The following is a 13132-nucleotide window of genomic DNA, read 5'->3' on the forward strand; positions in this document are numbered from 1 at the left end:
TGACATGGAATTGCTACCAATAGTTTTATTTATGTTTTTTTTTATTATTATTTTTTAGTTCTCGGCGGACACAACATCTTTGTTGGTATATGGTGCTGAGGATCGAACCCGGGCCGCACGCATGCCAGGCGAGCGCGCTACCACTTGAGCCACATCCCCAGCCCTTATTTATGTTTTTATTGGTTCTTTTTAGTTACACATGAGAATAGAATTCATTTTGGTATAATTATACAGGCACGAAATATATCTTGTTCTAATTAGGACCCCCTTCTTATGGATATCACGTTGGTGGGATTCACTATGGTGTATTAATATATGTACACAGGAAAATTATTTTAGATTCATTCCACTCTTTTCCTATTCCCCCTCCCTTCCCTTCATTTCCCTTTGTCTAATCTACTGAATATCTATTCTTCCCCTCTCCTCTCTTATTGTGGTTTAGCTTCCACATATTGGTAAAAAATTTCAACCTTTGGTTTCTGGGGACAATCTCCAGATCCATCCATTTATTGGCAAAAGCCATTCTTCTTCATGGCTGAGTAATACTCCATTGTGTATGTATACCACATTTTCTTTATCCATTCATCTGTTGAAAGGTACCTAGGTGGGTTCCACAGCTTAGCTATTGTGAATTGACCTGCTACAAATATTGATGTGGCAGTGTCACTGTAGTAGGCTGATTTTAAATCCTTTGGCTATACATGGAGGAGCAAGATACTGGGTCAAATGATGATTCCATTGTAGTTGTTTGAGCTACCAATAATTTTAGTGATGAGCTAACTTGTCCCATTTAAACACGAATCACCTATAGTATTCAACTCTCCCGAACTTTATAAGATGTGAATTTCAGGCATCTGATATTAAACACGGGAAGACTGAAATCCCTTTAGAAGCCTACGTGACCATGAAATGTAGGCCTTCTGACTAGAAGTATAAAACCTAAAATTTCAACACAGTAAGGAGGAGTTCCAGGGAGTAAAAGATTACTTGTAATCAATACCAATGATGGTTTCTATAATATTACTATAAAATGGTACATACGCAAAATGAGCATCACATCCTGGAATTAAATGAAATCTTTGTTTTAACAAGTTAAACTTTTATTGAATTAGCACAATGATAATTTTTCTTCAGGAACCACTGTTCTTGACAGTCAACTGTAACATTATGGTACAAAAACTGAATATAATTAAGACAAAAAAAAAAGCCTAAAAATGAAATTTAAAAGTGGATTTGGGGGATCTATATGAAAGGTGGATTTCCAAGTAACTTCAGAGAAAGGTGTAAGACTCCATGAGCAGTGCAAACTAGTCTACTACAGTAGACTACTACTACTACACACTATCTTTCAAAATGTGATCCATATATAAATTCCAACTGGCTAACAAATTCCATAAAGAAATGAAAGCTGTCTTCACCAAGAGTATACAACTAAGCACATATACATGATATCCATAAACTGTACTTAACTACAATTTTCTTAAAATATTTTTTGGTTGTCGATGAACCATTATTTTATTTATTCATTTCTATATGGTGCTGAGAATCAAACCCAGTGCTTCACATATGCTAGGTAAGCACTCCATCACTAAGCCATAACCCCAGCCCCATAACTATAATTTTCTGTACTAACAAGCTCCATTCCTATTTACCTAAAGCATATGGCTTTTTGCCCCCTGCCAATAAACTATAAATATGACTGTCTTGGACTCATAATTCACCCCTAAAGAACCAGCTTTATCCTTAGAACCTCATTTTTATTGCATGTAGAAAACATTACCATATATATGACAAGAACAAGAAGATTCACAAGTATAAAGGTAATATAAATTCATTATTCATGAAATGTGACTGATTATTAAGTGAACATAGAAATACAGTAAGAAAATGCAGAAACAATCTGTATAATATACTTTATTCCCATCCCCCTAGAATTACAGGATTTTTTGGTAGGCTGAACTACCAATTTCTTTTTTCTCTTCTTAAAGATATCTCAGAACAAAGAGTCTATAACTTCAGGGGCAGGATTTATTGGGGATTGAATCCATGAGTGCTTTACCACTGAGCTACATCCCCAGTCCTTTTTTACATTTTGAAGCAAGGTCTTAAGTTACTGGAGGTCTTGCCAAATTGGTAAGACTGGCCTCCAACTTGAGATCCTCCTGCCTCAGTCTCCCAAGGTGATGGGATTATAGATGTCCGCCACCATGCCTGGCTCTCTTAATGCTTTATTCAGCTCATTCCAATCAATGCCTGGCCCAACTGGACAGACTACCAGCTTTTAGAACACCTATTAGCCTAGGTACAAATCAATGTCATTCTTTTAAGAATCAAAAGGGAGGGGGGCGCTGGGATTGTGGCTCAGGGTAGAGGGCTCCCCTAGCATGGACAGGGACAGGACCCAGGTTCCATCCTCAGCACCACATAAAAAAATAAAGGCATTGTGTTGTGTCCATCTACACCTAAAAAATAAATATTAAAAAAAAAGAATCAAAAGAGGCTCAAATTGAATTTTAAAATTTAAAAACAAAAACATGAAAAAGGAAAAGTTTTTGTTTTAAAGCATTTTAATGGAGGCATACATTCAGATTTCAAAACGGTGCTAACAGTGTTTAAACACTGTACCAATATGTTTGAGAGGCTGAGTGAAAAAACTAACATACAACAAAATAAGTATCTTAAAAAAAAAAAAAAAGTGGTGTGTGTGGGGGAAATCTTTATTCTACAATGATTTCAACTTACCAAGTTAGATGGTAAAGAAAAACCAGTTCGAATTGTTTTTAATCTCCACAGTAGTGTTTTAAGTCGATGGGCTCTCCCAGCGCTTAGAATCTTAAGCAACTCTCAGCCCTCAATTTATCTTAAACAAATCTGATTACCTATTATGCGTAAACATCCATCAAGTCTGTCCTGGCTCAGAAACGTTTAACTTCTTCTAGGGTGAGGGTGTAGATGTGTGTTTATAGGAGAAGGGTAATCCCTTTTGACCAAACTGTCGACAGTTTTCTAATAATTCTTCCTATCCACGATGGTGTTTTGTTTTTTTTTTTTTTTTAAACGCTGCCCACCCCCACCCCCACCCCCCAGCACCACCATTCTGCGTTTTAAAGTCTGGGCTGCCAATTCTATCTTGGCCTGCCTGGACCCTTCACCTTGTTCAATCCCATACTGTTCCCCCAATTTCAGCGCAGGGAGGCAACTGCAGGCCAAGCGCGAACCCCTGCGGCAGGCATTAGCTAGGCGCGGATAGGGCGGACGGACGGGCAAGCGTGGGCCAAAGCTGAAGCGATTTCGGACTGCTAGTCGCCGGGCCCCGAGTGGCTGAAGGTCTCGGAGCCCCTCCGTCAGCCCCGGCAAGCCGAGAGTGCAGCTGTCGCGGAGCAGGAAGCTAATCGTGGCCGCTGTGACAGGCCGAATAAGAAAAGAAAGGGGCTCACAGCAGGCAATAGCCTCAAACCCTGGGCTAGGAAACCCCAAGAACAAAACCGCCGCCCCAGCCTGAAGGCAGCGGGAGACCGCGGAGTCACCAATTCAGCCCAGCTCAGCAGGGGCCCGCCCAGGGGCCACTCCCCAAGGGAGGCAGCCAGTCACTCGCTCGCCCCGCCGGGCCCGCTCCCGAGGGGACGGGCTCCCTCCCGCCCTCACATACAGCTCCTCACGCCAGGCCCCCAGGGCTTCGTCCACCTCTCACCTTTGACGACGCGGTCAGCCCCCGGAGGGGGCGGTGGGGGCGGGGGTGGGGGCGGTGCAGCCCGGGCCGGCTCCGGGGCGGCCATGCTGGGCCCGGGGCTCGGCTAGGCGCTGGGCCGGGCGGGGCTGGGGGCGGGGGCGGCGGCTACCAGAGCCAAGCGGCGGCGCCGCCGGGGAACATGGCGGACCCTCTTTCCCTTCAGAGGGGCTAAGACCGGCATGCATCGCGCGTGCGGGGGCGGAGGCGGGGCAGACTCTAGGGAGTTGAGCAAAATTACTGAAGCTAAGAAAGAAACAGGACGAGGCTAAGGGATCAGGTTAAAATTCTTTGCAAGTGAGTAGAGGAAGCAGTCCTTAGCTAGTTGCTGCGATTAATAAGAGCAACGAAAAATGACACTCGCTCTCACAAATTACCCAGTAAAGTGGAGAGACTCGATCAAATCTCAGACAGAACCTCCCACTAACAGAAAAGTATAACAATTTAGCTATTAGATATGAGTACTAAAGAGTTGCAGGGAACAAGAGAATAGAGAAGGTGTAGGTTCTAGAGCAGAGACATGACCATTCAAAATGGAATTTGAAATGGAATTTTGGCTCTTGTGTTTGGCGTTTGGAATTGTCAAGTGAGTTTGAAGGCACAGACTAACAATGCACATAAAGCAGTATAGGGGAAGTGAGGGAATGACACCAATAGATATTCAAAGAATCTGCAGAATTCACCTGAAAAGGATATAATTTCCCTCGATTCATTCAGAAAAATGGTTTGGAAGGTAGAGGGATAAACAGAGAATTAAAAATTAGTTCCTTATCTCTATGCATACACAGAATGTGGGCCCAAGTGACTTGTTGAACTTTAGTCCAAGGTGACTAATAGTCATGGGGAAGGAGGTAGAAGAACTTTTCATAGTATGTGTATGACATCAGATGTGTTTAATCAAAGAAAGAAACCAGTTTATCTTCTAAGATATATATATATATATATATATATATATATATATATATATATATAGTGTGTGTGTGTGTGTGTGGTGTGTATGTGTGTGTGTGTGTGTGTGGTGTGTATGTGTATGTGTGTGTGTGTGGTGTGTATGTATATGTGTATGTGTGTGTGTGTGTGTACATATATATATATCTTGATGGCTTAGGAGCCAAGTGGGATGGAGGGTGAAATTCCTGCAAATCATCCTGCTCAATAAAACATGTGCTCAGAATCTGTTCATAATAGATTGTAAATGAGGTAAGCAGTAGAATAAAGGTCTCAGTGCCTTTCTATTCCTTTGTGTCAATCTCAATGACCCGTACCTGGGATTTAAAAAAAAAAAAAAAAAGGAAGGAAATCCCAACAGGTACTCTTTCATGGTGCTGAGGATTGAGCCCAGGACCTTGTGCATGCAAGGCAAGCAATCTAACAACTGAGCTATATCCCTAGCCCCTAACAGGTACTCTGCAAAGACAGCTCAAAAAATATTTTACAGGGGCTGGGGTTGTGACTCAGTGGTAGAGCACTTGCCTTGAATGTGTGAGACACTGGGTTTGACTCTCAGCACCATATATAAATAAAAAAGGTTTGTCAACAACTAAAATGAATAAAATAAAATAAAATAAATGTCTTACAGAGAAGGGATTTTGGGGGTGAGGCTGAGAGAAGGTGGATTCTTCTGGCATGGAAGTGACACAACTCCCCAAGGGAAGGGAAAAAAAGGGGGACAAGGGCGATGGGAAGAGAGCAAGGAAGGGACAGGGAGGCACATCACAAACATGTAAGGTAGGGCTGGGGATGTGAATTAGTGTTACAATGTTTGCCTAACGTGTAAGGCCCTGGGTTTCAACCTCAGCACCATCAAAAAAGAAAAAAAATCCACAAACCTGTAAGAGGGAGAGTACCACCAAGAATACCTGGATGAGGAATGAGTTTGTAGGGAGTTTCCCCAGAAAGTCTCCCTCAGGAATGGAGAAAGGAAGTGTATTACATTGAGTGCCTCTATCAGGAAAGGAATAAGAAATCTTACCTAGGGATGGGGATGTAGCTCAGTTGGTAGAGTGCTTGTCTTGCATGCACCAGGCCCTGGGTTCAATCCCCAGCACCACAAAAAGGAAAAAAAAGAAAAACTTTATCTAAGGCCCACCAACTTCCACCCTAAATGCCTTCATTACCTCTTCAGCTCCTCATTTTAACTCAGTCAAAAGTAATTTCATATATTTCAGGCTTCCCTACCCCAATACAAAAGAACAAGCGTATACAAAAGGGAAGAAAGACAAGGAATTAAATAGAACTATCTTATAGATTTATTAATGAAAAATATTTTACAAAAACAGTATGTTTGGCCCTAATAGTTCAGCTGACTCAGGGCTTACAACAGTGACTGAGCAAGTGGCAGTAATGACTCTGCTGCTGAGAACAAGAGGGTATGTTAGTGTGCATGACTCCATCTGTTCAGAAGGGCGAATGTTAGGCTGGCAGCTCCACATTCTAGGGCTAAGGTTTGGGGCACAGGGAAGGCTGACAGTCCATGCCCTCCCCCATTTCCCCTGAATGATGTGATTAGGACCATGACCCCAGAGCTATAGGTCTCTCTAAGGATAGGAGATGAGGAAAACAAAGGGTCAAGTGATAGAGGTAAGCGGACAAAACAAAAATAGGGATCTGAAGAGGAGGGTTCAGGTGAAAGTGGGGGACAAAAGCATCCAGGAATAAAATGACCTTAAGATATCAAGGAGCGACTAGTGTTGAGTAATGTAATGAATTCAACTTTAAAATGACTCAAAGCCCTAACAGCAGCTGCTTCCTTTGGCTAGGGAAATTAAAGTTACAGTTTCAAAAATTCCCTCCCAAGGAGCCAAGTCTCTCCTTTAGAGGTTCCTGGCACCCCTTGGAGAAACTGCCAATTCTATGTTGAGATAAGACTATCACAATCATGGCAAGAATATAGGATACCAACTCTGCCACAGTACAGTTTTACAGAGGAAGGTGTGGCCCCAGAAAAGGAAAAGGGTGACCCTTACCACCTGCTATGCTGTAGGACTCTAGCCCTGTTCTGCTCTCTTCCAGGAGGATCTGCTAGAACAAAGAGAAGCCCCTCTTCCCTTGTCCTGTGTCCAGATTGGAAGGCATAACTGCTTTGCCTCCAGTCATCATCTGGAGGTATATCTACTCTTCGAGGACCATGGGTTCGGGACCCCAGAACAGGACCCAAATTCGAAGCTGACCTGCTAGATGGTGGAGACAGAGGATAAGAGGGTGAATTAAAAAGATCCCCCCAGGAGTGAGTATGAGGAACCTGAAGGCCCTGGCCTCTTTCTGGTAGTGTGGCAGTGTGGGTTAGCTGAGGCTTGCACCCTGGAGTAGTTAGGAATCTGGCCCCAACTTGCTGGTTGGTCTCTGACCAGGGTCCCCAGGAGGCATCAGTTCTGGAACGATGGGGAAGACTCCGGTAGTTCAAAGTCCTTCCTGTGTATCTGACCCCTTGGGAAGTTTCACTCCTGTCACACATAGCCAGAAACTGCTGGACACTCCTCGAATTTCCTGGGGAAAGAAAAGAAACCCAAAGTTTGAGCATATTCAGAAAATAACTGTCCCTCCCAGAAGACCATTCTTGTTCTGCCCAACTCTTCACTCCTCCAAGAGCATTAACATAAGGGAAAGAAGGAACTTAGCTTTGCTCTTGATTTCATTTTTTAAAATTCTTAATCATTTTTAAAATTCTTAAAATTAAAAATCAGCTGGGGCTGTAGCTCAATGGTAGAGCACCAGCCTTAAACATGTGAGGCACTGGGTTCGATCCTCAGCACCACATAAAAATAAATAAAGATGGAGCTGGGGATATGGTTCAAGCGGTAGCACGCTCGCCTGGCATGTGTGCGGCCTGGGTTCGATCCTCAGCACCACATACAAACAAAGATGTTGTGTCCACCGAAAACTAAAAAACAAATATTAAAAAAAAATTTAAAAATAAATAAAAAATAAATAAAGATATTGTGTCCATCTACAAAAAATATTTTTAAAAAATCAAGTCTTAGCCTGGTGTGGTGGCACACACCTATAATCCCAGCTACTTAGGAGGCTGAGACAGGAGGATCACAAGTTCAAGGCTAGCCTGGCAACTTGGTAACACCTTGTCTCAAAATTTTAAAAAGAGCTGGGATATAGCTCAATGATAGAGAGTCTGTCTGCCTAGCATGTGTGAGGCTCTGGGTTCATTCTCCAGTACCACAAAAAGTCTCTTACCTCCAAGTTGGGCAAATGAAAGAGTCTCCTGGATATTGCCATACCTACCTACCTCCACCATAATCTCTCCTCCAGCACTCACATATCCACATGCATTTCTCATCTAGCAAATATATTCCCCTTGTGATGACTCTATTCCTTGAGCAACTACTCTTTTTTTTCTTTATAACTTCTTTTTGTTTTGTTTTTTTTACTTGTTTTAATTAGTTACACATGACAGTACTATGATCTTGACATATCATACATTTGAATCAGATGGGGTATAATTTCTCATTTTTCTGAGGAGCAACTACTCTTAACATCTTAGTTTTTCTTAACATGACACTTTCATCCCAGTTAAGCTGCCTCTGCTATATTCTTGCTCAATCTCATCTCATGCTTTTGTTCACATTACTCCTTCCACATGCAAAATGTAGAATGCCCTTTTTACATTTATTTGATGTTGCACTATGAATATCATAGGCTGTAGCTCTTTGTTGGGGGAGGGAAGGGAATGCCCTATGGATTATATGATGTTTAGCAGCATCTCTGGCCTCTGCCCATTAAGTACCCGTAGTTCCTCCTCTCTCCCCATTGAGAACCACTGTCTTAAGCTACAGATTCAGCCCAAGAGGAAGAAAGGAGAATGTCTTACTATGGAGGGTCAAAGAAAGCCAGAATGTTGCTGCCCATCTTGCCCAGGATGATCTGGGTCTATATGCATGGCATCGGTACTCCTTGTTCTCCTACAAGCTATCTTATCATGACCGAAAAAGTTTATTCTCATGAGTAGCCAGATTAGATCCCAGTCTAAGAACCATGGTGTGCCTGAGAATGAATTAGTCATAATCCATTGATATCCATGCTTGATATTAAAGTAGTAATTCATATCCTTATACCATTCCATCTTGGGACACCTCACCCTCCCAAAAGGAGTACCGATTTGACCCTTCAGAGTCCCCTGGAAGGTACCACATTCTGGCATATAATATTAGATTTTGGGGGAGTTACCTGGGGGTCTATAGGGCTCCCCTGCCATGCTGGGCATCAGGACATCTGGGGACAGGAACTGTGGTTGGGGAGGATACAGTTGGGGATCAAAGAGAAACACAGAAGGGTCATGGATGATAGGGAGGGAAGAGGAGCTGGAACAACGGTGCCCGGTTTCCAAAGGCTTTTTCTTCAGGTTTGATGGATCCTTATAATGAGACAAGACAAAAAAAACATAAAGATGAGGATTAACACAAAGCAGGATGAGGTTGGGTAAACACAGTGAGGCAAGCAGGAGGAAATGGAGGGAACTAGAACACAAACACACCTTGTCTAGGGAGGGACGCAATTTACTCAGCCACTCTCCCTGTCAGACCTTCTAGGAAACTGCAAATTTTAGATCCTCTTCCCATTACCAGTTTTCATCATATCTACCATCTTCCTAACATTCAGGTATCCAGACAGATATGTATCTGCTGAAATAGAATCAAGAACTCTACTCCATCTTCTATCCTGCCACTACTGCATTTCAGTTTTCTCTTCCTGTCAAGTTTGTATTCATAGATATTTATGTCCTGCTGGATACTGTATTAGTTATTCAAATTTGTGGTAAAGACCTAGAAATATCTCCTTTAGCATCTACAACATTAATACACCCAAAACTGAATGAACATTCTTCTAAACTCCTTCTCCCACTACTATATTTTATGTCATCAGGCACAAACATTGCCATTGCCCTTAACTTCCCACTTCCCATTGACAACTCCATTAGTTGGCAAGTACCGTCATTTCTACCTATGGATTTCATATTTAAACTCACCTAGACCACAACAGACTTCAATCTGATCTTCCTGTCTCCTGTTACCTATTTACTGTGACCTACAAAGTTCTATGTGATATCACATTGCTGATTTTTCTTACTCTATCCCCCACCATTCCTGTATCCTTAATACTTTTTCTTAATGTTCCTCAAACACACCAACTCATTCCAACCTCAGGACCTTTACACTTACTGTTTCTGCTATCATGGTTCAAACATTCACATCTCTGAGATCTCTGATCAAATGTTATTTCCTTAAAGCTGAAGTCCCTCACTGCCTTATCAAGAATAGCCCTGAGAGGCTGGGGATATAGATAGTTGGTAGAGTGATTGCACAAGGCCCTGGGTTCAATACCCCAAACACACACACACACACACACACCCAAAAAAAAAAAAAAAAAAAAAAAACCTGAGGAAATACTGACTCTATTGACTCTTTATTCCTTAACACCTTATTTTTCTTTCTTCTTTTTCATATTTATCATTGTCTGGAATTATATTTGTTTGTTTATTGTCATTCTCCCCTAATAGAATACATTTTTTCACTTCAGTCAGTATCCCTTGCACTTGGTAATAAAACAATTTATATGCCAATATATTTAATAGATTCCAAGCTATTCAAGGGCAGAATTTATGTTGTTTCATCAGTGTATGCACGTAACACCTATCATGGACAACAAGGAAATATGAGAATTTCTGAAGGAATACCATACTTCTCTGATTTCTCTTCCAGCTCTCTGGTGTCTTTTTCTCAGTCTCCTTTTAGGGTTCTTCAGAATAAAAACCACCTTAAATCTGATGCTCTTCAAGGTCGTGTCCTGACTTTTCTCCTCTCTTTGCAATGTTCTTTTCCTCTTTTCTGTGACTAGGATTCCCAAATCTCCATTTCTAGCTCATATGTCTTATATCCAAAGACCTACTAGTTCTCTCCACTCATACATAATACCACCAGAAAAAAAAAAAAACATATATCTTCCTCAAATATACCATTATCAAGCTTTCCTTGCAAGTGTGAGGCACTGAGTTTGATCCTCAACAACACATAAAAATAAATAAATAAAGATATTGTGTCCATCTACAACTAAAACAAGAAATATTTAAAAAGAAAACAAAAAAAAAACCACTTTGTTATCATCCTTGGTTCCCTTTTCCCCACATCCAGGCAGACATATACCAAGTCTCTTTATGCTTACTTCCTAACCCTTTCTCTAATATTTAATTTTCTATTCTTCCAAACTCTGTACTGTAAGATATAGGGCTCTTTGTGGTCTGTGATCTGAAAGTTGTTTATTTTCTTTCCCAATTGCCAACACTCTCCATCACATCCCCTCTCTAGATTCTAAAATCCTGCCATACCAAATGAACCTCTTTTAATTCAGTTAATACTTGCCTTGGGTCCCTTTACCTGTTGTATCCTTTTTTCTTCCTCCAAGAAGGCTTCCCTGATTCCTCAAGCTCAGTTTAGATGTCCTTTCCATTATGTTCCATATAATTGCTTATTTATATGTCCCTTCTAGTTAACTGTAAGCTTCATAAAAGCAGGGGCTGTATCTAACTCACCACGGTATCCCTAGCATCTGGCACAATAACAGGAATATAAACCTAGTAAGCATTTGCTTAAAAAAATGAATCAATTAATAAATGAATGATACAGAAGTCAGAAGAAAGAAAGCCAATTCTCCTAAGAAAATAGTATTTTGTATTAAATACATTGAAAATTTTTGAGAACAAATGGTGGACAGAAGAAACCACTTTCTCAAAAAAGAATAGCAAGCTGTTCCATTATTTAGGTACTTAGGAACAATAAAATGGAAAAAAAAATTGTGCTTTGGGAGAGAATCTGGATCAGAAGGGGCTGATAGGACAGAGACATAACTTTTTCCATATATCCTTTTGTACCTTTTTATTTTAGTACCATGTATTTAAAATTATTTTAAAGGGGTTGGGGACATAGCTTAGTTGCAGAGCACTAGCACAGTATGCATAAGGTCCTAGGTTCACTCCCCAACACACACAAAAAAATTTAAAATAAAATCAAACCTGGTTTTGCATTTTTATTGAACTGACCAGAGAGATTAGCTTCAGTGCTTTGCTTACTGATCTCTATTGTAACGAAAACTCAATTTGTCTTGGTCAAGTGTGTGAAATTCTCAAAATGATAAGACTACAAATCTAATCCATGACAGTATTTGAGTTTGTTTATCTCTACTGGTTTGAGTTTTCTAGTCCCTTCCACCTATCTATACATTATTATATTAGTACTCAATTTGAAGTATCTCAAAGAGAAGGATTTTAAATCATTTTCCTTTTCTTGCTAATGCATTTGCTTCACTTTAGATTAAAAACACACTTAACCCCACTCAGTCCTGTACTGGGGTGAGGAGTAAAATGCTAAACAATATCCTATCCTATTTCTTCTTTTAATAAGTACCATGGATTCTGACCCAACCACTAGGCTTTGCTTCTCAGATTCTTCTCAAGGCTACAATGACTATTCTCACCCTAGGGAACCCGAAAACATACCCTTTTAGAACTACTCCAGAAAAGAAACACTCCTCTGGGCTCCAAATGTGTAAGTAAAATAATGACTGTGTGTCCTCATTTTTGCTGAGTGCACATGGCTTTCCCCAAATTACAACCTTCAGTTTCTCCCTGCTCTTTCACCAGCACTGTTTTGTTACCTAGCAAAGATGGGGGTGCTCTAAATAGACAGATCCTGATTCTACTTACAAAACTGTGGGAAGAGACTGGAGCCTCCTCCCTCTCTGAGATAATGGTGCCACTGAGACTGCGTGAGATGCGGCGAAAGTTCTCTGCACTGTACTGTTCATCATCCCCATACTCCCTGCTGAGGCCTCGGCAAGCTGCAGCCTTCAAACATATAGACACACACAGGTAGATACATAACATCAGACCTGTGGTTTTCCCACAGGCCCTGTCCTTGGAGATATGGGAGAAATTTAGATAAGACTCTCCAGTAAACACCTGAATTAGATATAATTGAAAGATCTCCTCTCAATCAAAAGCAGTCCAATCTCATACCTTGTTCTCTTTTGGTAGCTCCACTACAATGCCTCTGCTTTATCAACAACCCTACCATTCATTCCTTTGTACTCTTCTTTCCCTAACATACCAACCAGGTCTATCACCTTAGCTCTTGAGGCTGCTACCTGAGACGCAGGCACTGTGCTGGCTTCAAGGAGAATGTGCTCCATTTCTGCTATTCGGGTCTTTGAGATGTCAAGCCCAGGGGCTGAGTGTAATCTCCTCCCCATGCCATCTGCAGAGCCTGAGAAAGAAAACATAAATATAAGGTAAAGCCATCTCTCTCTTGAGGCCTAAACTCTGAGCCTGGAAGCACAAACTCAGAAGTTCTTCTTTCACTAAGTAACAAATATGCATTCCTGAATCCAATGGGGAAAGATGCT

General features: G+C 41.3%; 2 protein-coding genes across 26 annotated transcripts in view; both read right to left on the reverse strand.

The window, feature by feature from the left end:
• PPP3CB (protein phosphatase 3 catalytic subunit beta) overlaps positions 1–5717 on the reverse strand; it is a 55563-nt gene extending 49846 nt beyond the window's left edge. For 6 of the 12 annotated variants that reach the window (XM_081267858.1, XM_081267868.1, XM_081267863.1 and 3 more), the window contains exon 1: positions 3692–3879. In XM_081267858.1, the coding sequence (XP_081123984.1) occupies positions 3692–3776 (85 nt within the window). In that variant the 5' untranslated portion in view covers positions 3777–3879. Of the gene's footprint in view, positions 1–3691; positions 3880–5699 lie in introns of those variants that run through there. The other 6 variants (XM_081267859.1, XM_081267862.1, XM_081267866.1 and 3 more) reach the window with 4 other exon arrangements.
• A 392-nt stretch (positions 5718–6109) lies between these two features.
• The window catches only part of USP54 (ubiquitin specific peptidase 54), a 133750-nt gene continuing 126727 nt past the window's right edge, over positions 6110–13132 (reverse strand). For 12 of the 14 annotated variants that reach the window (XM_081267818.1, XM_081267810.1, XM_081267820.1 and 9 more), the window contains 4 exons: positions 12875–12993; positions 12435–12575; positions 8906–9092; positions 6110–7213 (listed from right to left, as the gene is read on the reverse strand). In XM_081267818.1, the coding sequence (XP_081123944.1) occupies positions 6690–7213; positions 8906–9092; positions 12435–12575; positions 12875–12993 (971 nt within the window). In that variant the 3' untranslated portion in view covers positions 6110–6689. The remainder of the gene's footprint in view (positions 7214–8905; positions 9093–12434; positions 12576–12874; positions 12994–13132) is intronic. The other 2 variants (XM_081267811.1, XM_081267824.1) reach the window with 1 other exon arrangement.

This window comes from Spermophilus citellus, assembly GCF_964194105.1.
Source record: "Spermophilus citellus genome assembly, chromosome: 15".
NCBI lineage: Eukaryota > Metazoa > Chordata > Mammalia > Rodentia > Sciuridae > Spermophilus > Spermophilus citellus.